The sequence below is a fragment of the Bufo gargarizans genome, unplaced genomic scaffold (assembly GCF_014858855.1).
Source record: "Bufo gargarizans isolate SCDJY-AF-19 unplaced genomic scaffold, ASM1485885v1 original_scaffold_909_pilon, whole genome shotgun sequence".
Lineage (NCBI taxonomy): Eukaryota > Metazoa > Chordata > Amphibia > Anura > Bufonidae > Bufo > Bufo gargarizans.
In genome coordinates, this window is record NW_025334753.1 from 118,377 (window position 1) to 144,256 (window position 25,880).

Sequence of the window (25,880 nt, forward strand, 5' to 3'; positions counted from 1 at the left end):
CAGACACCGACAGGCTCAAGGACTGGCCCACCTTCTTTTCTACATGTGTGTTCTGGGCTGGTACTGCTTTTTTGTCAAAGGACTCTCCACCTTGGCTCGACACAAGCCATCAGTTCTCTGAAAGGTGCAGAGTCCACCACTTGGAAAGGGAGAGACTGCAGAAGCAGCAACTTGGACAGGAGCACGTTCAGCTTCTGGGCCGTTGGATGAGTGCACGCAGACTGCTGTCTCTTGGCAATTGCTTCGGTGATCGATTGCTGACGGAATGACTGACGACAAGTAGGAGGATGGGGAGCAGGAGCATCAGGACCGGTAGATGATGGGAAGGACAGACATCTCCCTTTGGCTGAGGTGGTGGAGCCTTGACTGCCTGAAATAGGCTGCGCGCCACTGGGTGATGCAGCAGTTGCTGCGGCAGGCTAGACTACCACATCAGAGCCACGGTTCTCCCAGGCCACTTTATGGTGACGCTGCATATGTTAACACAGGGCCGTGGTGCCAAAATTGGCACCCTTGCCACGCTTCACCTTCTGCCACAGATACTACATTTGGCCATGTTCACCTCCTCCGGCGGCTTAACAAAAAACTGCCACACCGCCGAGTAGGTGATTTTACCCCCAACACTACGCACTGACTGACTGCCACTGCCGCTGCAAACCGGTGCACCGCTACTTCCCGGGCAGGTAGGCTCCTGCGAAGCGGATGGTCTACCCCGGGCACGTCTGGCTACCAACCTCCCACTGCTGCCACCTTGCTGACTCCCGGCCACGCTAGCGACTTGCTGGCTCCGCTGCTCCCTTATGGGCATGCTGCCACCCTCTTCTCCCGATGATGATGAAGCCCCTAATATTCCCGGCTCCCAAGTGCGATCAGCTACATCATCATAATCGAATACTGTCTGCACGTCACTGATGTCCACCTCAACTGTCTCTGTGCCTAACCACTCGCAACTCCAGCTCCCACACCACTCTCCTCATCACTACTTTCCCGCTTAGTGGAGGAAGCGGTGGATGTCTACTCCAGATCTTGGTTTGCCAGAAGCTGCTGAATGTCTTCTAGTATAGTGTAGTGGAGCTGAGCACACAGCATACAATACCTCTCTGGCTGAGGGAACAGAAAAGGACAGAGGCAGGTTGAGGACAGGTGAGGGCACAGGGCCTGCTCCCGGGCCATGCCAACTAAGGGTTGTGTCTGACGAACCAATCGACTTTTGGCTGGGGGTGTCTAATGCACCTGCGACGAGGTTGAAGATCAACTCAAACCATTCAAGAACCGCTGGATTGCTGGTCAAGACACCACCACTAGCGGACACTGGGTGCTCGGGCTACCATGGCCCCTTACTCTGCTGCGACCTCTGCCTGTGCCCGAAACATTTAGTCCTTTGCCACTCCCCTATGCAGGGCCTGGCACTACTCTGTCTGACATACTGTTAGATCAAATAAATAAATAAAACGGCAATTAAAGCACTCCAAAAAAGCCTGTAATTTTCTCACTTCACCACACAACGGCTAATAAGCCCTTTTTTTCCCACTAATACACACAAAAAAAGGTTTTAGAACATATAACTGCACCGCTGAACGGCAAATATATTGTATTTTTCTTCTGCCATTTATACGTGACAAAAAGGGCTTTAGAATTTATAACTGCACTTCTGAACCTCAAATATATATTTCTTTTGCCACTAATACACAACAAAAAGGGCTTTAGAACTTATATCTGCACCGCTGAACGGCAAATAGGCCCTTATTTTTTTCCATTTATACACGCCACAAAAGGATTTAGAACATATAACTGCACTGCTGAACGGGAAATATATTTTACTTTTTCCACTAATACACAGCAAAAAGGGCTTTAGAACAAATAACTGCACCGGTGAACGGCAAATATATATATTTTTGCCACTAATACACGAAAAAAAGGGCTTTAGAACATATAACTGCACCGCTGAACGGCAAAAAGGCCCTTATTGTTTTCCACTTATACACGCCACAAAAGGATTTAGAACATATAACTGCACTGCTGAACGGGAAATATATTTTACTTTTTCCACTAATAGATGGCAAAAAGGGCTTTAGAACATATAACTGCACCGCTGAACGGCAAATATATATTTTTTTGCCACTAATACGCAACAAAAAGGGCTTTAGAACATATAACTGCACTGCTGAATGGCAAATATATTTTTCTTTTGCCACTAATACGCAACAAAATCGGCTTTGGAACATATAACTGCACCGCTGAAGGGCAAATATATTTTTCTTTTGCTGCTAACACATGACAAAAAGCACTGTAATTTATGCACTTCACCACACAACGGCTAATAAGCCCTTTTTTCCTACTAATACAAGCCAAAAAATCATTTAGAACATATAACTGCATCTCATAAGGGCAACTAAGATGTAAAAATATTTCCCTTTAACAAACCCTGTTAATGGCTGTATCAAACAGCACTTACACCCCAATAACAAGAACAGTTTGCTAGAATTACAGAACTGTATAATGGCAATTTGGGTCCCCAGTCAGTGCAGCAAGGTGTAATAGGATTGATCCTATTACCTAGGCTGTAACATTCCCTACTGAACCCTGTTCTACATAAATGCTGTAGAATAATTCCTCCCTATCCTTTCCCTACACCTTGAATAATCTTACCCTGAACTTGTAAATCGTTTTTTTAGCACAATGAAGTTTTTTTGTTATCACTGCTTGCTGATGTCTCTCCCGGCACTAAGTACACTGAGTTATTTGCTCCATGTCCTCACACTTGCTGCAGCCATTTTAGTAAAAATGCAATTCGTTACCACGAAGCGTGAGAAAATTCGGATTCGGTGCAAATGGAATTTTTCTTGAAATTCGGATCGAATTCCACTTCGTCAACTTCGATTTGCTCATCTCTAGAGTTGAGCGAACCCGAACTGTAAAGTTCGGTTTCGTACTAAACTTTAGGGTTTTCGGCACCCGGACATGAACCCGAACAGTTACGTAAAAGTTCGGGTTCGGTGTTCGGCGATTTTTATGGCGCTTTTTGAAAGGCTGAAATCAACAAGCGTCATACTACTTGCCCCAAAAGGCCATCACAGCCATGCCTACTATCGGCATGGCTGTGATTGGCCAACTGCAGCATGTGACCCAGCCTCTATTTAAGCTGGAGTCACGTAGTGCCGCACGTCACTCTGCTCTGATTAGTGTAGGGAGAGGTTGCAGCTGCTGTGAGGAGAGATCAGGGAGAAATCTTATCAAGAACTGCTTCTTTACTCAGCGATCTACAGCATATGTGTTTTGTGGGTGCAGTGCACAATTTTTTTTAAGCCTGCCCTGAGCCAACTACTACTGAAAACGAACTTTTTTTCCTTCAGTTAGTCAATATCAATACATAATCGGCAGCCATTTTATGCAACGATAGTGCACCAGCACAGGCTATCTGCATGTCTGCAAGTCCAGAAATACAGCTTTTTGCTTACTGGGGTGAAAAAAATACATCTGTTTCATATAGTGCACATCTGGGATTAGACATGCATAAGTGAGTGTCACATTTAGGCCAGAAATACGGCTTTTTGCTTACTGGGATTATAAAAATCATCTGATATACTGCACATCTGGGATTCGATGTGCATAAGTTACTGTGAAATTTAGGCCACAAATACCGCTGTCATATAGAGTTTCAATAAAATAAAATGAATGCAATACCCTACATCAGGGTTTTTATTGGCGGTTAATTATTTTTAACAGACTTTACCACTTTTTACTTTGCTTTGTGAACGCTAACTATGAGGCAAACATCTAATAAGGGACGCGGTCATGGTGGTGGTGTTGGTGGAGCCTCTGGTGCAGGGAGAGGACATGGCCATTCTGCCACAGCTACACGTCCTACTTAACCTACTACCTCAGGTCCCAGTAGCCGCCAGAATCTACAGCGATATTTGGTCGGGCCTAATGCCGTTATAAGGATGGTAAGGCCTGAGCAAGTACAGGCGCTAGTCAATTGGGTGTCCGACAGTGGATCCAGCACGTTCACATTATCTTCCACCCAGTCTTCTGCAGAAAGTGCACAGGCGGTGCCTGAAACCCATGCCCATCAGTCTGTCAAATCACTCCCGTGCATATCGGGGAACCTGTCTGAGCCTCAAGTCATGCAGCAGTCTCTTATGCTGTTTGAAGACTCTGCTGGCAGGGTTTCCCAAGGGCATCCACCTAGCCCTTCCCCAGGGGTGGAAGACATAGAATGCACTGACGCACAACCACTTATGTTTCCTGATGAGGACATGGGAATACCACCTCAGCACGTCTCTGATGATGACGAAACACAGGTGCCAACTGCTGCGTCTTTCTGCAGTGTGCAGACCGAAAAGGAGGTAAGGGAGGAAGACTGGGTGGAAGACGATGAATTCTGACATTGAATTCGACTTATACTTCTTTCCTACATGTTAGGTCTGCTAATGTGAGCTTCCACCTGTGTTCTGTGGCTTTACTCCATTGATCTATAACCACCAAGGGCCTTGCAGCTGGTGCTGGTGAACACCTAGATCTACTAACCAGAGTAATGAAGGAAACTGTAACGGATCATCCCTGTAGGGCCAGTGGTGAGACCTCGGTCCCATCTCCACCTGCCATATGGGTTCCCCCCCAGGACTAGTCTATGAGGTCCCCTACCTGAGCCAGGTCTTTCTCTACCTTGTGGGGGTCATCCCAATCCTGCCTAGCCTCCCTCTCGTAGAAAATGTTCTGAAGTCTGGACTGTGTAGGGCTCCCGAAGTCAGGCTCTGCAAAGGACTCCCAAACTCCTCTCCCTCTGGCTTGTCATGCTCAGCTGTCCAGGGTATATACTGTGCCATTTACCATCGGAGCGCCTGGTAGGCCTCCTCCAAACATAGCTCCTGCCATACCCGGTGCTCTAGTTCCTTCACCCATTCCTCCAGGGGCTGCTCTCCCAGGAAGGGCATCCACAGGGCCACTTGCTTCTGCAATCGCTGCTCTCCACTGGGGAGACTCTCACCTCACTGGTATTGTACATTAACCAGGGCCTGTTACCAGATGCCTTTCCTTAATGCATCCCGGCCATCCAGGTCTTCCTCATCGTATGCCACTGCTGGTTCCATCCTGCTGCTGTAGCTAGGGGCGCAGTAGCAAATCTTCAGCGTATAGCAATCCCCAGTGTCGATCAGTTACCCAAACACCAGCCTCAACATGATGAAGGGTAAAACAGGAACTCTTTATTGAACACACAGCATTGACTTATATACACATGACATACTGAGGACATGACATAGTAGCCAATCCTGTACAGTTTAAACACAAAACTAACCCTTTTCAATAAACACAATGGCATTGTCTGTGACGCAATTAACAAACACACTGGCATTGTCTTTGACACAATCAACAATACACATGCAAACAGTCACCCCCTCCATAAGGAATGAATGGGAAGAGGAGACACATGTGATGGGATTATCTCCTGAGTGTATCATAGGAGTCGGCTGCTATTATAATCAACTATCTTAATCCCATCACTAACACAATCAGTGGGAGTCTTGATGCTGAGTTAACCCTTTTTGTGTTGCTGAATCCACACCATGCCTTTTTAATGGGCCATAGGTAATATGTGGCATATAAATTACACACATAAATCAGGGTTCATAGTTCCTTGTAACCCAAAAGGTCTTAGGGTGTCTCCATAGTTCTGGGTCCATAGTCTGTAGGAAGGAGGCTGGCCCGCAGGCTCCTCCAGCAGCCCCAGTGACGGTTCAGTCCGTCACAGAAACTATGTAGTAAATTTAGAGTTTGCTGGCAGAGGTCTTGGATGGTAACCTTTGTAATCTTCCTCACCTCTGTCTCTTACATTTTTATTGGATTAAATAAAAAATGTGACAGAACATAAAAGAACTTAACATTAGAATACAAAATGAATAACACACCTTTGTGAAGCTCTTGTTACCAGAAGCAGTGTGAATATAAAGTTTTATTCTACCAGCCATCTAGTGTAGTGAAGCAGTATAGTGTAGAGCGTTGTAGATATCTACACTGTGTCTGTTATCCTCCAGAGATACATGAAAAGCTCGTTCATAAGCTTCTAAATAGAGATGAGTGAATCAAAGCTGACAAAGTGGAATTCGATCCGAATTTCAGGAAAAATTTGATTTGCACCAAAGCCGAATTTCCTCACGCTTCGTGGTAACGAATCACATTTTACCTACAATGGCTGCTGCACGTGTGAGGACATGGAGAAAAGAACTCTGGGAAGGCGGGATCACCCATAATTCCATGCATGCTGTCAATCAGCAGCCAGCCAGCCCTGTGATGTCACAGATATATGAATAGCCTCAGCCATTTTGGATTCTGCCATTTACCAGGGTACTTAGTGCAGGGAGAGACATCAGCAGGCGCTAGGAAAAGGAAAACTTCATTGTGCTAAAAAAAAACGATTTACACATGCAGGGAAAAGATAGGGAGGCATCATTCCACAGCATTGATGTCGAGCAGGGTTCAGTCGGGGAGGTTACAGCCTGGGTAATAGGAACAATCCTATTACACCTTGCTGCACTGACTAGGGACCCAAATTGCCATTATACAGCTCTGTAATTGCAGCAAACCGTTTTTGTTATTGGGGTGCAAGTGCTGTTTGATACAGCCATTAACAGGGTTTATTACAAGGAAATATTTCTATGTCTTATTTACCCTTGTGTGGTGCAGTTATATGTTCTAAAGCTTTTTTTGGCTTATATTAGTGGGAAAAAAGGGCTTATTAGCTGCTGTGTGGTGAAGTGCGAAAATTACAGCCCTTTTTGTCGTGTATTAGTGGCAAAAGAAAAATATATTTTCCGTTCAGCGGTGCAGTTATATGTTCTAAAGCCCTTTTTGCCATCTATTAGTGGAAAAAGTAAAATATATTTGCCGTTCAGCGGTGCAGTTATATGTTCTAAATCCTTTTGTGTCGTGTATAAGTGGAAAAAATAAGGGCTTATTTGTCGTTCAGAGGTGCAGTTATATGTTCTAAAGCCCTTTTTTTGTGTATTAGTGGCAAAATAAAAATATGTTTGCCGTTCAGTGGTGCAGTTATATATTCTAAAACCCTTTTTTCCATGTATTAGTGGCAAAATAAAAATATATATGCCGTTCAGCGGTGCAGTTATATGTTCTAAAACCTTCTGTGGCGTGTATACTTGAAAAAAAATAAGGACCTATTTGCCATTTTAGCGATGCAGTTATGTGTTCTAAAAAGTCCTTTTTGTTGTGCAATAGTGGCAAAATAAAAATATATTTGCCACTCAGCGGTGCAGTTATATGCTGTAAAGCCCTTTTTGTCGTGTATTAGTGGCAAAAGAAAAAAATATTTGCCGTTCAGCGGTGCAGTTATATGTTCTAAAGCCCTTTTGTGTGTGTATTAGTGGCACAAAAAAGTAATTGCCATTCAGCTGTTCAGTTACGTGTTCTAAAGCCCTTTTTAGAGTGTATTAGTGGGGAAAAGGGGCTTATTGGCCGCTGTGTGGTGAAGGGCGAAAATTATAGCCTTTTTGGTTAGTTTTAATGGCAAAAAAAATATTTGCTGCTCAGCGATAAAGTTTCATCGTACTACAGCCATCTACAGGGTGTATTAATAGGAAAAAGATTAAGTCTTATTAACCGGTCTGCAGTAAACCAAAATTTTTATACTGCCATTGTTAGGGTGTATTAATGGGAAAAATAAGTACATGTTATGAGCCGTTCTTCGGTGAATTGTTTGGGTTTGAGCTGGATCCACCTTCCCTCAGGTGTACTGGGTTTGATTGTTAGTGAGGCTATTTATCCCTCCTTCCCCCAGTGGCCTGTGCGGGTTATAGTTCTTTCCTGTGAGCTCTGGATGTGTGGTGGATGCTTGCTTCCTCCAGGTTTGAAGAAGCAGGTTGCCTCTTCCCTTTTCCCTACAACTTAGCATTTGCCCAGGGTGTATAGGTTTAGGCACGAGGGCATGTGCATATACACAATTAGTGAATTCACATGAGCATATCAATTTAGGGAAAACTTTTAGGGATCACTAGGAGGTGACCCTTTTCTTCCTAGCTTTTGGGCCTAGTCATTTATTTTTTATTTTTTTCGTGTGTGTGGTTATTTCCCCGCTTACCTACCTATCGTGACACTGAGCCACTATTTTGCCTTTTGCTGTTGCTGCCATCTCCCTACTATGTCACTGGGCCACTCTGTGGTATCCTCATGCTGCTGGTACCTCAACACTATGTCTTGGGAAACTATGTGGACTTCTCAAGCTGTTCTCCCATCTTCCCCACTCCATGACTCTGCCACTATTTTGCCTTTTTGGCCTGGCTGACAACATCATTTATTTGACCCTTCTTCTGATCTGTCGGAAGGAAGGAAAATTTGACGCACAATGGATCCTGTCTGTGTAGCAGCTGTAAGGCCTGTATGGTCCCATCAGAATTGGACTGTGATTTTGGCAGCCAAAAGCAGGAGTGAGTACAAAACACAGAAGACATGCAAATATTTTATATACGTGTCATCTCTGTTTTGGATCCCCTCCTGTTTTATTGGCGTTAGCAATACTGATGGATTACTTACCAAATGCTGACCGAGTGAAGGCGGATGCTCCACAGACAAGATCCATTTTTTGGGGGGTTATTGTTCTGACGGATCAGAGGAAGGGAAAAATAATCAGTGATGTCAACACAAACTTACTGCTGACCCCCTCTCCACCCTGTTGGGAGCTCTACTTGTATAAGTGTGTAATAGAACAGGTTCTGTAGACATCTATGTGGAATCAGCTGACGACAGTGTAAAAGGAGTGCGCTTCTTCTTGGCGCTAACATCGACCTGTAAGGCTGAGTTCATACTTGAGTTATTTGGTCAGTTTTGGCCCCGTGACTGCCCAAATAAGTGAAGTGTGCAGTGATTCTAAGAGCGACCCCTGTCATCTGCATGTCATACGGACTCACAGTTTTATTTCACTACCCCAGCAGACTCCCTATGTGTGTTACTGCAATACACAGTGTTCTACACCACTATAAAGGATATCTGCAGCCAGGAAATAGCTTTTTTTAAATGAGATTCACCGCGAACAAATTCGGATCGAACCACATTTTTTCCAAAAAGTCGGCTAACCAGCCGAATCAAATTTTTTCAAAATTCGCTCATCTCTACTTCTAAACAATGTCAAAGACTACTAGAAAAGGATGGATTTTCTGAACTAGGACTGAGATCTGTGTTTAACACTGTTCATTGCACTTAACACTCATTAACCCTTACATGGACAATAAAATATTTTCCTTTTGCTAAATACATCATAAATAGGGATGAGTGAACTCGTGGAAGTTCGGGCTTGCAGAGTTCGGCCAAACTTTAGGTTAAAGTTCGGGTTTGGGACCCGAACTTGACCCTGAACCCGAACCCTTTTGAAGTCATTGGGGACTCGAACTTCACTTTTTTATTTTCGGTTATAACATGGTTAACGGAAGATGATAGCATTCTTAAGAGAGAATGCAAAAGAATATGGCAATTTAGGGGTTAAAAAAAGACTCACCTCATCCATTTAATCGCGCTGACTTCGTGTCTTCTATCTTCTTTCAGCAGGACCTGCAAATGGACCTGTGATGATGTCACAGGGCTCACCACATGGTGAACGCAGTGACATCATTGCAGGTCCGTTTATCTTCATTCACCAGTACCTGCCATATAACCTGTGATCAAAAAAAGATATAGCGACACAACATCTCACATATAGTTACATAGTTACATAGTTAATACAGTTGAAAAAAGACAAACGTCCATCAAGTTCAACCAAGGGATAGGAGGGGACGCGAATCACAGTAGGAAGTGAGACTCAGATTTCTACACGTTTTCATAAGCATTTATGTTTTTTACTTTTAAGAATTCGTCTAAATCCTTTTTGAAACTATCCACTGTTCCTGCTGTGACCACGTCCTGAGGAGTCTATTCCACAGATTCACAGTTCTTACAGTAAAGAAGCTTCTGGAGACTGAACTTTTTCTACTTCAGTCGGAGGCAGCGCCCCCTTGTCTTTTGAGCACATTTTACAAGGAACAGCTTTTCGCAGTATTTTTTGTTTGGCCCATTTATGTACTTTAATTATGTCCCCCCTTAGACATCTCTTCTTAAAACTAAATAAATTCAATTATTTAAATCTTTCTTCATAACTAAGACCCTCCATGCCCCTTATCAGTTTAGTCGCTCTCCTCTGTACTTTTTCCAGCTGCAGTGCATCCTTTCTATGTACTGGTGCCCAGAACTGCACTGCGTATTCCAGATGAGGCCGCACCAGCGCTTTGTAAAGTGGTAATATTACATCCCTACCCCGCGAGTCCATGCCTCGTTTAATGCATGACGATATCCTGGTGGCCTTAGAAGCAGCTGATTGACATTGTATACTATAATTTAATCTACTATCCACAAGGACACCCAAATCCTTCTCTATAAGTGACTCTCCCAGTGCTACATCACCTAGGGCATATGAAACACAGAGATTATTACTACCAAGATGCATAACTTTTCATTTGTCCACATTGAACCTCATTTGCCAAGTTGATGCCCAATCACTCAGATTGTTCAAGTCAGCTTGTAGTTTGTGAACATCTTCCATAGACCGTACAGTTCTACACAGCTTAGTGTCATCTGCAAAAATAGATATGGTGGTATTAATCCCGTCCTCAATATCATTAAAAAATAAATTAAATAATAAAGGGCCCAGCACTGAACCTTGGGGTCACCGCTTATAACCTGGGACCATCTGAATAGGAATCATTAACCACAACTCTCTGGACACGGTCCTTAAGCCAGTGCTCAATCCAATTTTTTTGTTTGCTTTCTGCATGCTAGCTTGATTGATGTGCACCTGTGACTATGAATGTGCTTGTCAAAATTTTCTTGTAGTATATATTGAGGGTAGCGGCCACTTTTAGATTGAGCACTCCCCGCCCATCTGCCTGGGGCTTCTGAGCAGGGTATATATGTAGCTGGTTCCTACACTGCCCTGAATATTGTAGGCTTAGGTCAAGCCCAGGTGAGGCAGTTCTGTTAGTGTTAGGTACCCATCTGCAGAAGCCACCTTGACACCTGGTAGATGGGCCCGACACACCTTTGATCAAAAATGTGCACAAAGAGCTTCAATTTTTTTCATTTATAGTAGGTATTATACCACTTTAATTTAGAATAATCCAGATGTACCAGTTTTATTGTTGTGAGATGTTGTGCAGCCATACCTGTTTTTGTTTGCTTTCTGCATGCTAGCTTTATGGATGTGCATCTGCGACTATGAATGTGCTTGTCTAAATTTTCTTATAGTACCTGTGATGAAGTAACCACGCTTACCACCTAGTGAGTGCGGTGATGTCATCGCAGGTCCTTTAGCAGGTCCTCCTGAAAGTAGATAGAAGACACTGTGGCAGCGCGATCAAGTGACAAGGTAAGTTTTGCTTGTTTTTTTTACCCCTAAATTGCCATACTCTTTTGCATTCTGTCTTAAGAATGCTATTATTTTCCACTATAACCATGTTATAACGGAAAATAATAAAATTACCCGAACACTGAACCCGGACTTCAGTGAAACAGTTTGCAGATCGGGTTCGCTCATCCCTACTTATGAACCATTATCAGGGTAGTGGTACCACACACTTAGACTATACACTCCTGTTCTCCAAACAGATGGTATAGAAATTGTGGACCTAAGAGCTTCCATCCATGAGGTAACTAGTAACATTTATTTCTAAAAATGATTCACAAGACAGAAGGTTCACCCACAGACATAAGCACCAACCACTATACAACATAACATAGTAACATAGAATATAAGGCCAAAAAAAAGACATCTGTCCATCCAGTTCGGCCTGTCATCCTGCAAGTTGATCCAGAGGAAGGCAAAAAAAAAAAAAACTGTGAGGTAGAAGCCAATTTTCCCCACTTAAGGGGAAAAAAATTATTTCCCGACTACAATCAGGCATCAGATAACTCCCTGGATCAACGACCCCTCTCTAGTAGCTATAGCCTGTAATATTATTACACTCCAGAAATACATCCAGGCCCCTCTTGAACTCTTTTAGTGAATTCACCATCACCACCTCCTCAGGCAGAGAGCTCCATAGTCTCACTGCTCTTACCGTAAAGAATCCTCTTCTATGTTTGTGTACAAACCTTCTTTCCTCCAGACGCAGAGGATGTCCCCTCGTCACAGTCACAGTCCTGGGGATAAATAGATGGTGGGAGTGATCTCTGTACTGACCCCTGATATATTTATACATAGTAATTAGATCTCCCCTCAGTCGTCTTTTTACTAAAGTGAATAACCCTAATGCTGATAATCTTTCAGGGCACTGTAGTTGCCCCATTACAGTTATTACTTTCGTTGCCCTCCTCTGGACCCTCTCCAGCTTTCTAGGCACTCTAAGCTCCATGATGTTGAGGTCCTTGTTTACTGACTAGGGACTGAACAACATGACTTATTGTATAGTTATACCTTGTTTGTGGAACCTTTATTCTACTGTGCCATGTATAGATGTATAGTAAACAATCATGCAGATTCATTAGTTCAGTTGTCGGTAGTTTACTCATTTTAACTCACAATCCTTTGTTGGTACAATTCAGTGTGAATTGGAATTTGTTCTTCACAGCTCTTACCTGGTGCCTGTGTCTATGGAGAAAGCTCATCTTCTCAGCAGATTGTCTAGTCTTGGACATGTATAGATCATGTAGAGCCCGAGCCATTAAATGAACAGCTTTGTACACTTGCTCAGTAAGTCCTTCGCCATGAAAGTTATAAAACTCTGTGACCCGTTCTGTCCCGGTACAGTTATGTAGAGATATCTTGTATGTCTTCTGATAGATTTCATTTTTTTGAGGATCTCTTGATAAGCAGTGCAGGTTTACCAACCAGATGTGAGCCAGTAACATGTCTTCTGGATGATTTATGGTCTGGAAACTTTCATAGTAGCTTCTCATATCTGGTATACGCATTCTAGAAGATTCAAGAGTCAGACTGCCATTAAATGCTTCTCTGTGATGCTCCACAAGACTCATGACTGAATTAAATGTAGGACCAAACACAAAAGTCTTATCATGGAAAACACCTCGCATTGCATTTAACCAATCTGCAAAAGATTGAGAATACGTCCCACAGAGCATTATAACTTCGGCTGAGGACTTTCTGATAATCTCCATGGTTTTTCTTTCAACATCATCTATAATACTTAAGCTCTCAGATTTCACTTTGATGGTGTAGGCCACACAGATTTCATGGATGGTCAGATATCGTGTCAGAATCTGAATCTCCTCATTACCACTGTCATCATCTGAAGATACAATCCCAATCCATGTCCATCCAAAGAACTTGATCATCTTAGATAACACCAAATAACAGATCTGGGCACTTTGACTAGTTCGATAAAAAGTTGGATAGTAGTTTCGATCACTTAGAACAGTACTTGTTGCACCATAGCTGATCTGCAAAAAATGATATAATAGCAGTTTCTGACTAATACAAACAGTGACATAATGTATAAATGACAATACTGGTCAATATGAAACCTGCCCTCCATATCCCAGCAATTCAGCAGCCAATATGCCAGATGTGAAAAAGTGGAATAGACGGCTCTACCGCTCAGGAGAATGATCAGAGTGGTGCAGAGCTACTAAAACTGACTCACCCAGTCAGGAGTAGATAATGTGAAAGGAAAAAGAGTAAGCAGGCACACTCTGATTTGGGTCAATATATTAATTTATTTATATATAAAGTGACTGTAAAATATGTTCCAAAAATCCTCTGCTCCTTAAACGCGTTTCGGGAGTCTCTCCCTTCATCAGTAAGAACTACTGATGAAGGGAGATACTCCCGAAACACGTTTAAGGAGCAGAGGATTGTTGGAATACCTATCACTCGTAACGGAGCTAGAGGATTACCCAAAACAAGCCGGGACCATTCAGTACAAGCCGCGACCACGTGACAACCTACGTCACCTTACAGACGCGCGAACCACGCCTCCCGTCGTCCCTAGCAACACGAGCTACACCGCCGACTCCCGGATCCAAGACAGCCGCCCAGGGAGGACAGATAACCGCTAGAAGACCGAAGACAGCAACGCCGGGTGAAGGGTAAGTGACCTCTGCAGCCAGAGAAAGTGCGGGACGCCGCACCCAGGCACAGAGCACCCCTTCCTCCCACAGTAACCGCATGAGAATTACAACATCATCTTATGATATAATGTACTAATGCACATGTCTGCGGCTCTATGAAACTTAACTGACCTACAACATTTAGTCGCATCACGTACCCTCCATTGAACAGCACGGATCATAAAAGGAGTCCTAAGGCGCAATACCCATTCATTTATTCATTTACCTCCTATCTAGAGAATATCATCATAAAAGAATAAGACTACCTTACATAAGGAGCAATACGTATTATTCTGAGACTATTATTTCATGAATAGACGATTCTACTCATAAGGACATTTATTATTTTTTACCCTCTTCGTTTTTCTAGCGCATCATTTTTCTAGCGCACATTTTATATCCATATATTCATATTTTTCCAGCGCATCATCTTTCTAGCGCACATTTTATATCTATATATATTCATATAGATTTTATTCCTATAACCTCTTCAATACCAGCTGGTGACCATTGAATGATAATCCACCCATCTCTACAAAAAGGACAGCTAGCTCAATCCCCCAATACGATATTTTATTGAACCTATTTTAATACACCTTACAGTCACTTTATATATAAATAAATTAATATATTGACCCAAATCAGAGTGTGCCTGCTTACTCTTTTTCCTTTCACAATATGCCAGATGTATTTCTAAAATGTACTTAAGATGGCTGCCTATAGTGGTAAAATAGAGCTGAGAAACTGTTATGCAGCAGGTGCTGTGTCAATTGAACTTACTTCCAAGGACGTTATCTAAATAGACCCCTGGTTTTCACACTTTATAGGGTGAATAAAGGCATCTGGACTTCATTGCAGGGGAAACACCAGACTGCTACCTCTTGGAGTATTCTCTGTTTAAGTGACTACTGAGCCACAGGGGCTAACAATCACCTGTGTCGAACACCAAAGAATCAACCAAACCTAGTCAGGAAGAGGGCAGTCAACTCAAGGTCAGTATGGAGGTCAGGACAGGCAGTGAAGGGTCAAATCCAGGAAACAGGCTGGAGTTGGTACACAAGCAAACATAAATAGCACATCGTTGTAGGAACGAACAAACTGGACAGCTCAGACACATACCTTCAGAGGAAGGTGCCTTAAGTATCCCTAGGTGACCATTCATTGGCTGGTGAAGATTCGGGTGCCCTATGGGCAGCAAGAGATGGTGCTGGCAGAAAGCGGGCTGCAAGACGAAGAAGGGAGCTGTTCCACTGGCTGAGCCTGCCAGGAAGGAGGAGGAGAAGTCTGGTTGGTCCGGGCTGCCAGAATACAGGAGTAGGTGAGTGGGTGAATAGTGTGATGGCCATGTCTGCCAGGGAGTGCTGGACAGTGGTTGGTATGGGCCTCCTCTCTAACACTCTTTTTTTTTATTACTAATGATTTTGAGAAGTTGCCATTTTTAATGGCAATACATCTTATGGCTTTTTTTTCCAGTCTGTCGGCCCCGTGCACCCTGCTGAATGCAGCTCTGCTGTCATTATGAAGTGCATTAAGAAAAAGATTTTTCGTGCACTAGAGTAGTGCACCAATTGATACCTTCTGGCGCAAAGACACGACCTCAGTGGATAGGTAAAAGGGTCTTTTATTGATAAATGACAACGTGTTTTGGAGTCAATATACTCCTTTTTCAAGTCAGTCGGGTCCTTGCTGGTGTTTGAAGCCCTGCACCGGCCATCTAGAATTATACAAATGGAATCAAAACCAAGAAGTCTATTGCTGTGCTCGAATATGGGAGCCTAGAAAGCGCCAATCAGTGTGTAAGTGATAGGAAATGAGTGAATTTCCGGTTCGCCGAATTTTCAGAAAAGATTTGTTTTGATCCAAATTAATTCGCTGTGAATTGCGTTAAAAAAACGGCTATTTCCTGGCTGAAGAGAGCTGGTATGGGGGTATAGTACACTGTTCCTTGCAGTAACAGGCATAGGGAGTCTTCTGTGGTAGTGAAACAATACTGTGAGTCAGAATGACACGCACATGACAGGCGTCGCTCTTAGAATCACTGCACACTTCATTTATTTGGGCAGTTACATGGCCAAAACTGACCAAATAACTCAAGTGTGAACTCAGCCTTACAGGTCGATGTTAGCACCAGGTATAAAGAACTCTGCAGAGGCCCAAGATCCTACTGTAAGAGCACACACCTTTTACACAATCGTCAGCTGATTCCACATAGATGTCTACAGAACCTGTTCTAATCAACACTTATACAAGTAGAGCCCCATGACAGAGTGGAGAGGGGGTCAGCATTAAGTTTGTATCGACGTAACTGATTATTTTGCCCTTCCTCTGATCCATCAGAACAATAACCCCCCAAAAAAATGCATCCTATCTGTTGAGCATTAACTTTACTCGGTCAGCATGTGGTCAGTAATCCATCAGTATTGCTTAAGCCCCCCCCAAAAAAGGAGAGGATCCAAAACAGAGATGACACGTGAATGGAATATTTGCATTGTATTCTATGTTTTGTAACCACTTCTGCTTTTGGCTACCAAACAATAAACCAATTCTGATGGGACCATACAAGCCTTACAGCTACACATACAGGATCCGTTGTGCATCAGATTTTTCCTTCCTTCTGACAGATCATAAAAAGGGTCAAATAAATGATGATATCAGCCAGGCCAAAAAGGCAAAATAGCGGCCCTGTCATGGAGTAGGGAGGATGGGAGAACAGCTTAAGAAGTCCACAGAGTTTCCCAAAACATAGTGTTGAGGTAGGAGCAGCATGAGGAGACCACAGAGTGGCCCAGTGACATAGTAGGGAGATGGCAGCAACAGCATGAGGAGACCACAGAGTGGCCTATTTACATAATGTTTAGGTGGTGGCAGCAGCATGAGGAAGCCTCACAGTGGCCACATGACTTAGTATTGAGTTAGCAGCAGCATGAGGAGGCCACCGACTAGCAAGGTGACATAGTGTGGAGGTGGCAGCAGCATGAGCAGGCCACAGAGAGGCCTAGTGGCATAGTGCTGAGTTAGCAGCAGCATGTGGAGAACACAGAGCGACAAGGTAATATAGTGTGGAGGTGGCAGCAGCATGAGGAGGGTACAGACTGGCAAGGTAACATAGTTTGGAGGTGGCAGCAGCAGCATGAGGAGGCCACAGAGTAGCCTTAAGACAGAGTTGTGAGTTTAAAGCAGCATGAGGAAACCACAGAGTGGCCCAGTGACATAGTGTTGAGGTAGCAGCAGCATGAGGAGACCACAGAGTGGTGATCTGAAAGCAGCTTGAGGAGACCACAGAGTGGTGTAGCAGCAGCATGAGGAGACCACAGAATGAAACAATGACAGAGTGTACGCCCCTGATGAAGCTTTAGGAGCGAAACCTGGGACGGGCTGCATGAGGACGCGGGACCGTTGTTTTACACGCTTGTTTTTAAAGATGCTTGTAAGTACAATAAACCCTTTTATTGCATGGTACTGATGGTATTTCACTATGGAAGGACTTCATTCCTAGGATTATAGTACGGAAGCAGACATTGAAGATTAAAGGAGACTCGATTTCACTTGATGTGCCTTTACCCTGCATGCGCTTGTGAGTATATGAGCGCATTTTTACTTGACATCAAAATAGCTGTGCTTCACTATTTGGCACAATTTGATGTTCCACAGGATGTTCTAAAGTAGAGGATGTCTGTGGGGACCTGGCTTCTCTTTCACGCAGTGGGAGTGGTTATACCTGTATTTGGGAGAACTGAAACATGCGCAGTCTCATTAATCTACTAACAGAGTGTAGTGTTGGCAGCAGCAGCATGAGGTAGACCACATAGTGGCCCAGAGAGTTGTAACTTGGTAGCAGCATGAGGAGAACACATAGTGGCAAGGTGACATAGTGTGGAGGTGGCATCAGCATGAGGAGGCCACAGAGACAAAGTTGTGAGTAGTCAGTAGCATGAGGAGACCACAGAGTGGCCCAGAGACAGAGTTGTTAGTAGGCAGCAGCATTAGGAGATCACAGAGTGGCCCAGAGACAGAGTGTGAGTTTACAGCAGCATGAGGAGACAACAGAGTGGTGAAGAAGCAGCAGCATTAGGAGGGCACAGAGTGGCCCAGAGACAGAGTTGTGAGTTTGCAGCATCATGAAGAGACCACAAAGTGGCCCAGTGACATAGTGTTAAGGTAGCAGCAGCATGAGGAGACCACAGATTGGTGATTTGGCAGTGACATGAGGAGATCGCAAAGTGGCAAGGTAATATAGTGTGGAGGTGGCAGCAGCATGAGGAGGCCACAGACTGGCAAGGTGACATAGTGTGGAGGTGGCAGCAGCAGCATGAGGAGACCACAAAGTGGTCCAGAGACAGAGTTGTGAAATGTCAGCAGCATGACAGAATGGCCCAGTGACATAGTGTTTAGGTAGCAGCAGCATGAGGAGACCACAGAGAGGTGATTTGGCAACAGCATGAGGGGACCACAGAGTGGCACAATGACAGAGAGTGAAGGTGGCAGCAGCAGCATAAGGAGGCCACAGAGTGGCAAGTTGATATAGTGTTTAGGTAGCAGCAGCATGAGTAGACCACAGAGTGGAGATTTGGCAGCAGCGTGAGGAAACCACAAAGTGGTAAGGTGACAAAGCGTAGAGGTGGCAGCAGCATGAGTAGGCCACAGAGTGGCCCAGAGACAGAGTTGTGATTTGGCAGCAGCATGAGGAGACCACAGAGTGGTTCAATGACATAGTGTTGAGGTAGCAGCAGCATGAGGAGACCACAGAGTGGTGATTTGGCAGCAGCATGAGGCGATCACAGAATGGCCCAGTGACATAGAGTTCAGGTAGCGGCAGCATGAAGAGACCACAGAGTGGTGATTTAGCAGCAGCCTGAGGAGACCACAGAGTGGTGAAGTGGCAGCAGCATGAGAAGACCACAGAGTGACAAGGTGACACAATGTAGATGTGGCAGCAGCATTAGAAGGCCACAGAGTCACCCAGAGACAGAGTTGTGAGTTTGAAGCATCATGAAGAGACCACAGAGTGGCCCAGTGACATATTGTTCAGGTAGCAGCAGCATAAAGAGACCACAGAGTGGTGATTTGGCAGTTGCATTAGGAGACAACAGAGTGGCAAGGTAAAATAGTGGGGAGGTGGCATTTCACAACTCTGTCTCTGGGCCACTTTGTCTATGGGCCACTGCTGCTGCCACCTCCACACTCTGCTTATGTGCCGCTCTGTGGCCTATTCATGCTGCTTCCACCTCCACACTATGTCACCTTGCCAGTCTGTGACCTCTTCATGTTGCTGATGCCACCTCCACACTCTGTCATTGTGCCACTCTGTGGTCTCTACATGCTGCTGCCGCTTCACCACTCTGTAGTCTCCTCATGCTGCTGCCAAATCACCGACTCTGTGGTCTCCTCATGCTGCTGCTTGGCATGGTGACACAGTGTAGATGTGGCAACAGCATGAGGAGGCCACAGAGTCGCCCAGAGACAGAGTTGTGAGTTTGCAGCATCATGAAGAGACCACAGAGTGGCCAATATTGTTCAGGTAGCCTCAGAATAAGGAGACCACAGAGTGGTGATTTGGCAGTGGCATTAGGAGTTGACAGAGTGGCAAGGTAATATAGTGTGGAGGTGGCAGCAGCATAAGGAGGCCACAGACTGGCAAGGTGACATAGTGTGGAGGTGGCAGCAGCAGCATGAGACCACAAAGTGGCCCAGAGACAGAGTTGTGAAATGTCAGCAGCATGAGTAAACAACTGAATGGCCCAGTGACATAGTCTTTAGGTAGCAGCAGCATGAGGAGACCACAGAGAGGTGATTTGGCAGCAGCATGAGGGGACCACAGAGTGGCACAATGACAGAGTGGTGATTTGGCAGTGGCATTAGGAGTCGACAGAGTGGCAAGGTAATATAGTGTGGAGGTGGCAGCAGCATAAGGAGGCCACAGACTGGCAAGGTGACATAGTGTGGAGGTGGCAGCAGCAGAATGAGGAGACCACAAAGTGGCCCAGAGACAGAGTTGTGAAATGTCAGCAGCATGAGTAAACGACAGAATGGCCCTGTGACATAGTGTTGAGGTAGCAGCAGCATGAGGAGACCAAAGAGTGGGTGATTTGGCAGCAGCATGAGGAGACTACAGAGTGGTGAAGCGGCAGCAGCATGAAGAGACCACAGAGTGGCACAATGACAGAGTGTGGAGGTGGCATCAGCAACATGAAGAGGCCACAGACTGGCAAGGTGACATAGTGCGGAGGTGGCAGCAGCATGAATAGGCCACAGAGCGGCACAATAGCAGAGTGTGGAGGTGGCAGCAGCAGCATGACAAGACCATAGAGTGGCCTAGAGATAGATTTGTCAGTTAGCAGAAGCATGAGAAGACCACAGAGTGACAAGGTGACATAGTGTAGAGATGGCAGTAGTATAAATAGGCCACAGAGTAGCCTAGATACAGAGTTGTGAGTTTGAAGCAGCATAAGGAGACCACAGAGTGGCCCAGTGACATAGATTTGAGGTAGTGGCAGCATGAGGAGAGCACAGAGTGGTGTTTTAGCAGCAGGATGAGGAGACCACAGAGTGGCAAGGTGACATAGTGTGGAGGTAGCAACAGCAGCATGAGGAGGCCACAGACTGGCAAGCATTCGGAGACCACAGAGTGGCCCAGAGATAGAGTTGTGAGTTGGCATCAGCATAAGGACACCACAGAGTAGCCCAGAGACAGAGTTGTGAGTTGGTAGCAGCATGAGTAGACCACAGAGTGGCAAGGTGATATAGTATGGAGGTGCAGCAGCAGCATGAGGAGGCCACAGACTCTAAAGGTGATATAGTGTGGAGGTGGCGGCAGCATGAGGAGACCACAGAGTGGCCCAGAGACATAGATGTAAGTTGGCAGCAGCATGAGGAGACCACAGAGTGGCAAGGTGGCATAGTGTGGAGGTGGCAGCAGCAGGATGAGGAGGCCAAAGAGCGGCCCAGAGACATAGTTGTGAGTTGACAGCAGCATGAGAAGACCACAGAGTGGCCGAGTGACATAGTGTTGAGGTAGCAGCAGCATGAGGAGACCAATGAGTGGTGATTTGGCAGCAGCATGAGGAGACCACAGAGTGGCCCAGTGACATAGAGTTGAGGTAGCGGTAGCATGAAGTCCACAGGGTGGTGATTTGGCAGCAGCCTGAGGAGAAGTCAGAGTGGCAAGGTGACACAGTGTAGAAGTAGCAGCATCATTAGGAGGCCACAGAGTGGCCCACAGACCAGAGTTGTGAGTTTCCAGCATCATGAAGAGACCACAGAGTGGCCCAGTGACATAGTGTTAAGGGAGCAGCAGCATGAGGAGACCACAGAGTGGTGATTTGGCAGTGGCATAAGAAGACCACAGAGTGGCAAGGTAATATAGTGTGGAGGTGGCAGCAGCATGAGGAGGCCACAGACTGGCAAAGTGACATAGTGTGGAGGTGGCAGTAGCAGCAGAATGAGAAGACCACATAGTGGCCCAGTGACATAGTGTTAAGGTAGCAGCAGCATGAGGAGAAAACAGAGTGGGTGATTTGGCAGCAACATGAGGAGACTACAGAGTGTTGATGTGGCAGCAGCATGAGGAGACCACAGAGTGGCAAGGTGACATAGTGTGGAGGTGGCAGCAGAATGAGTAGGCCACAGAGAGGCACAACCGCAGAGTGTGGAGGTTGCAGCAGCAGCATGAGAAGACCATAGAGTGCCCCTGAGATAGATTTGTGAGTTAGCAGAAGCATGGGAGACCACAGAGTGACAAGGTGACATAGTGTAGAGGTGGCAGCAGCATGAGTAGGCCACAGAGTGCCCCAATGATATAGATTTGAGGTAGTGGCAGCATGAGGAGACTACAGAGTGGCAAGGTGACATAGTGTAGAGGTGGCAGCAGCATGAGGAGGCCATAGAGTGGCCCAGAGACAGAGTTGTGAGTTTGCAGCATCATGAAGAGACCACAGACTGGCCCAGTGACATAGTGTTAAGGGAGCAGCATCATGAGGAGACCACAAAGTGGTGAGTTGGCAGTGGCATAAGAAGATCACAGAGTGGCAAGGTAATATATTGTGGAGGTGGCAGCAGTATGAGGAGGCCACAGACTGGCAAAGTGACATAGTGTGGAGGCGGTAGTATCAGCAGAATGAGGAGACCACAGAGTGGCCCAGCGACATAGTGTTGAGGTAGCAGCATCATGAGGAGACCACAGAGTGGTGATTTGGCAACAGCATGAGGAGACCACAGAGTGGTGATTTAGCAGTGGCATTAGGAGACCACAGAGTGGCAAGGTGACATAGTGTAGAGGTGGCAGCAGCATGAGGAGTCCACAGAGTGGCCCAGAAGCAGAGTTGTAATTTGGCAGCAGCATGAGGAGACCACAGAGTGGCCCAGTGACATAATGTTGAGGTAGCAGTAGCATGAGGAGTCCACAGAGTGTTGATTTGGCAGCAGCATGAGGAGACCACAGAGTGGCACATTATAGAGTTTGATGATGGCAGCAGCATGAAGAGGACACGCTGGGATGGTGACATAGTGTGGAGGTGGCATCAGCATGAGGAGGTCACAGAGTGGCAAAATGACAGAATGTGAAGGTGGCAGCAGCTGCATGAGGAAACTACAGAGTAACCCAGAGACAGAGTTGAGAGTTGTCAGCAGCATGAGGAGTCCACAGAATGGCCCAGAGACAGAGTTGTGATTTGGCAGCAGCATGAGTAGAACACAGAGTGGAACAATTACAGAGTGTGGAGGTGGCAGCAGCAGCATGAGGAGACCACAGAGTGACCCAGAGACAGAGTTGTGAGTTGGCAGCAACATGAGGAGACCACACAGTGGCACAATGATATAGTGTGGAGGTGACAACAGCAGCATGTGGAGACCTGAGTGATGAGGTAGAGGCAGCTTTAGGAGACCCGGTGACAAAGTGACCTGGTAACAGAGTGGGGCATAACTCTGCCGAATGGTGACAATTCTGCTGTCACTACTCAAGCAAATGAGCATGCAGCGGGCCATTTGTGCAAGTGACTCAGACGGACTCTCTGCCTCTATCTCCACTGCATACTGCCACGGTGTGCCTGGGTCATCTTCCTCATCTTGCTCAACTCCCTCTTGCTCCTCCTCTCCTGTCACCTACGCGTATGTAGAAAAATCACCAGCCATGAGATATAGGCACCTCTTTTCCAGTCCCCCGACCAGCCAGATTTACCAGCATCTGTTCCAGGATATGAACAGTGGAATGATGTTGTTCATCCCATAGTCCTGCTTAGTGTTGAGCGAGCATTCTCGGCCGAATACCTGTTTGGCTCGAGCAGTGCTATGCTCGGCACATGGCGGTACTAGGCCGAGTACCACCATGTTGGCTACTGGCATTAAAGTGATTGGCTGGCCGGAACGCATCATCGGGTGCTATATAGCACCCAATGACGTGGGTTTGGCTTATTGCGAGTCAGGGAGAACTGAGGTTAGGAAGGGACAGATAGTGTAGGGAGTTTGTGATCGCAATTTATTCAATTTTAAAATGTTTCAAAGACCCTAAAGTCCTTTTAAGGACTATTGTGTGTGGTGGCGGCAATTTAATCTTGCAAAGTAGTCAGATTTTATTTTTTTCATAATTTGCGATTTTTTTTCTATAGAGGGTGTCTGCAGTGACATCTGTTCACTAATACCTTCTCTGTGTCAGGGGCAGAGATAGGAAGAAAATTATTGAAAACAATTATATTTTTTCCATAATTTATACACATTTTTCCTATAAAGGGTCCCTGCAGTGAATTGTCACATCTGTGCTGCAATAGGGTGTGTGTATGTCAGGGCCAGATATTGGGAAAAATATTACTGACAACAAATACAGTTTTCCATAATTTATCCACACTTTGCCTATAAACGGTGTCTGCAGTGAATTGTCACATCTGTGCTGCAATAACGTGTTTCAGCAAAAGTATTCCCCCTTATTAATCTGAGTTTTATGTGATGGATCAAAACACAATAGTCTAAGTCGATGAAGTAAAATGAGAAAAATATATAAATAAGACTATTATTTAGAAATAGAAAACAGAAAATTGTCCTGTGCGTATGTATTCACCCCCTTTGTTATCAAGCCCATAACAAGCTCTGGTGCAACCAATTACCTTCAGAAGTCACATAATTAGTGAAATGTCACCTGTGTGCAATCTAAGTGTCACATGATCTGTCTTTACATATACACACCTTTTTTGAAAGGCCCCAGAGGCTGCAACACCTAAGCAAGAGGCATCACTAACCAAACACTGCCATGAAGACCAAGGAACTCACCAAACAAGTAGAGGACAATGTTGTTGAGAAGTACAAGTCAGGGTTAGGTTATGAAAAAATATCCACATTTTTGATGATGCCCAGGAGCACCATCAAATCTATCATAACCAAATGAAAAGAACATGGCACAACAGCAAACCTTCCAAGAAACAGCCGCCCACCAAAACTCACGGACCTGGCAAGGAGGGCATTAATCAGAGAGGCAGCACAGAGACCTAAGGTAACCCTGGAGGAGCTGCAGAGTTCCACAGCAGAGACTGGAGTATCTATTCATATACTCCCTCTGAAGAAGCAAGGCGAAACGCGCGTCAGGCTTGGAGCCATCACCTCATCCTCTCCTGGTTAGTATAGGCTGCTCCACTGTCAGTTGTTTTTTGTATTGCTTGTTGCAGGCGGGTCAGCAACTGGTCACAGCACTGTGATCACATTATCCTTGCTGACCTCCTTGCAATATTATTGCGACTTATGTATACCTTTCTGTGACATGCGGTGGCGTATAGAGACTGTGTGTCTTCTGTGTGGTTATTTATAGGTATTAATTACCATCTATCACATCAGCATAGACAATACTTTGTCTCATCCAGCCTTATGTACTATCTGACTTACCAGTTTAGGACTTTTGGTGGCTCCGTGCACTTGTCACTTTATCCTCCTGCATTTTTTACCACTTATTGTAACTGCTGTATTTGTATTACTCATTATTTTTGTCTTTCTATTAATAAAGATAAATTAATTATATATGTGTGAGACTTCGTAGGTTTTCTATAAGATGACAATAAGCCGTACACTCCATAGAGTTGGGCTTTATGGCAGAGTGGCCAAAAGAAAGCCTCCCAAAATGTATGGAGGAAGGTGCTCTGGTCTGATGAGACTAACGTTTCACTTTTCCTCCATTAAAGAAAGCGCTATGTCTGGCGCAAACCCAACACATCACATCACCCAAAGAACACCATCCCCACAGTGAGACATGGTGGTGGCAGCATCATGCTCTGGGGTTGTTTTTGAACAGCTGGGACTGGGAAACTGTTCAGAGTTCAGGAAAAGATGGATGGTGCAAAATGCAGGGATATTCTTGAGCAAAACCTATCCCACTCTGTGCATTATTTGATGGAGGTTCACCTTCAAGCAAGACAATGACCCCAAACATACTGCTAAAGCAACACTTGAGTGGTTTAAGGAGAAACATGTAAATGTGTTGAAATGGCCTAGTCAAAGCCCATATCTCAATCCAATGGAAATCTGTGGTCAGACTTAAAGATTGCTGTTCACAAGCGCAAACCATCCAACTTGAAGGAGCTGGAGCAGTTTTGCAAGGAGGAATGGGCAAAATTCCCAGTGGTAAGATGTGGCAAGCTCATAGAGACTTATCAAATGCGACTTGGAGCTGTGATTGCCGCAAAAGTTGGCTCTACAAAGTATTGACTTTAGGGGGTGAATAGATATGCACATTGACTTTTTCTGTTATTTTGTCCTATTTGTTGTTTGCTTCACAAAAAAAAAAAAAACATCTTCAAAGTTGTGGGCAT

General features: G+C 45.1%; 1 protein-coding gene across 1 annotated transcript in view; it reads right to left on the reverse strand.

The window, feature by feature from the left end:
- The window catches only part of LOC122924219 (vomeronasal type-2 receptor 26-like), a 115,090-nt gene that overhangs the window by 27,951 nt on the left and 61,259 nt on the right, over positions 1 to 25,880 (reverse strand). The window contains exon 3 of the mRNA XM_044275140.1: positions 12,610 to 13,431. Coding sequence (XP_044131075.1) covers positions 12,610 to 13,431 — 822 coding nt within the window. The remainder of the gene's footprint in view (positions 1 to 12,609; positions 13,432 to 25,880) is intronic.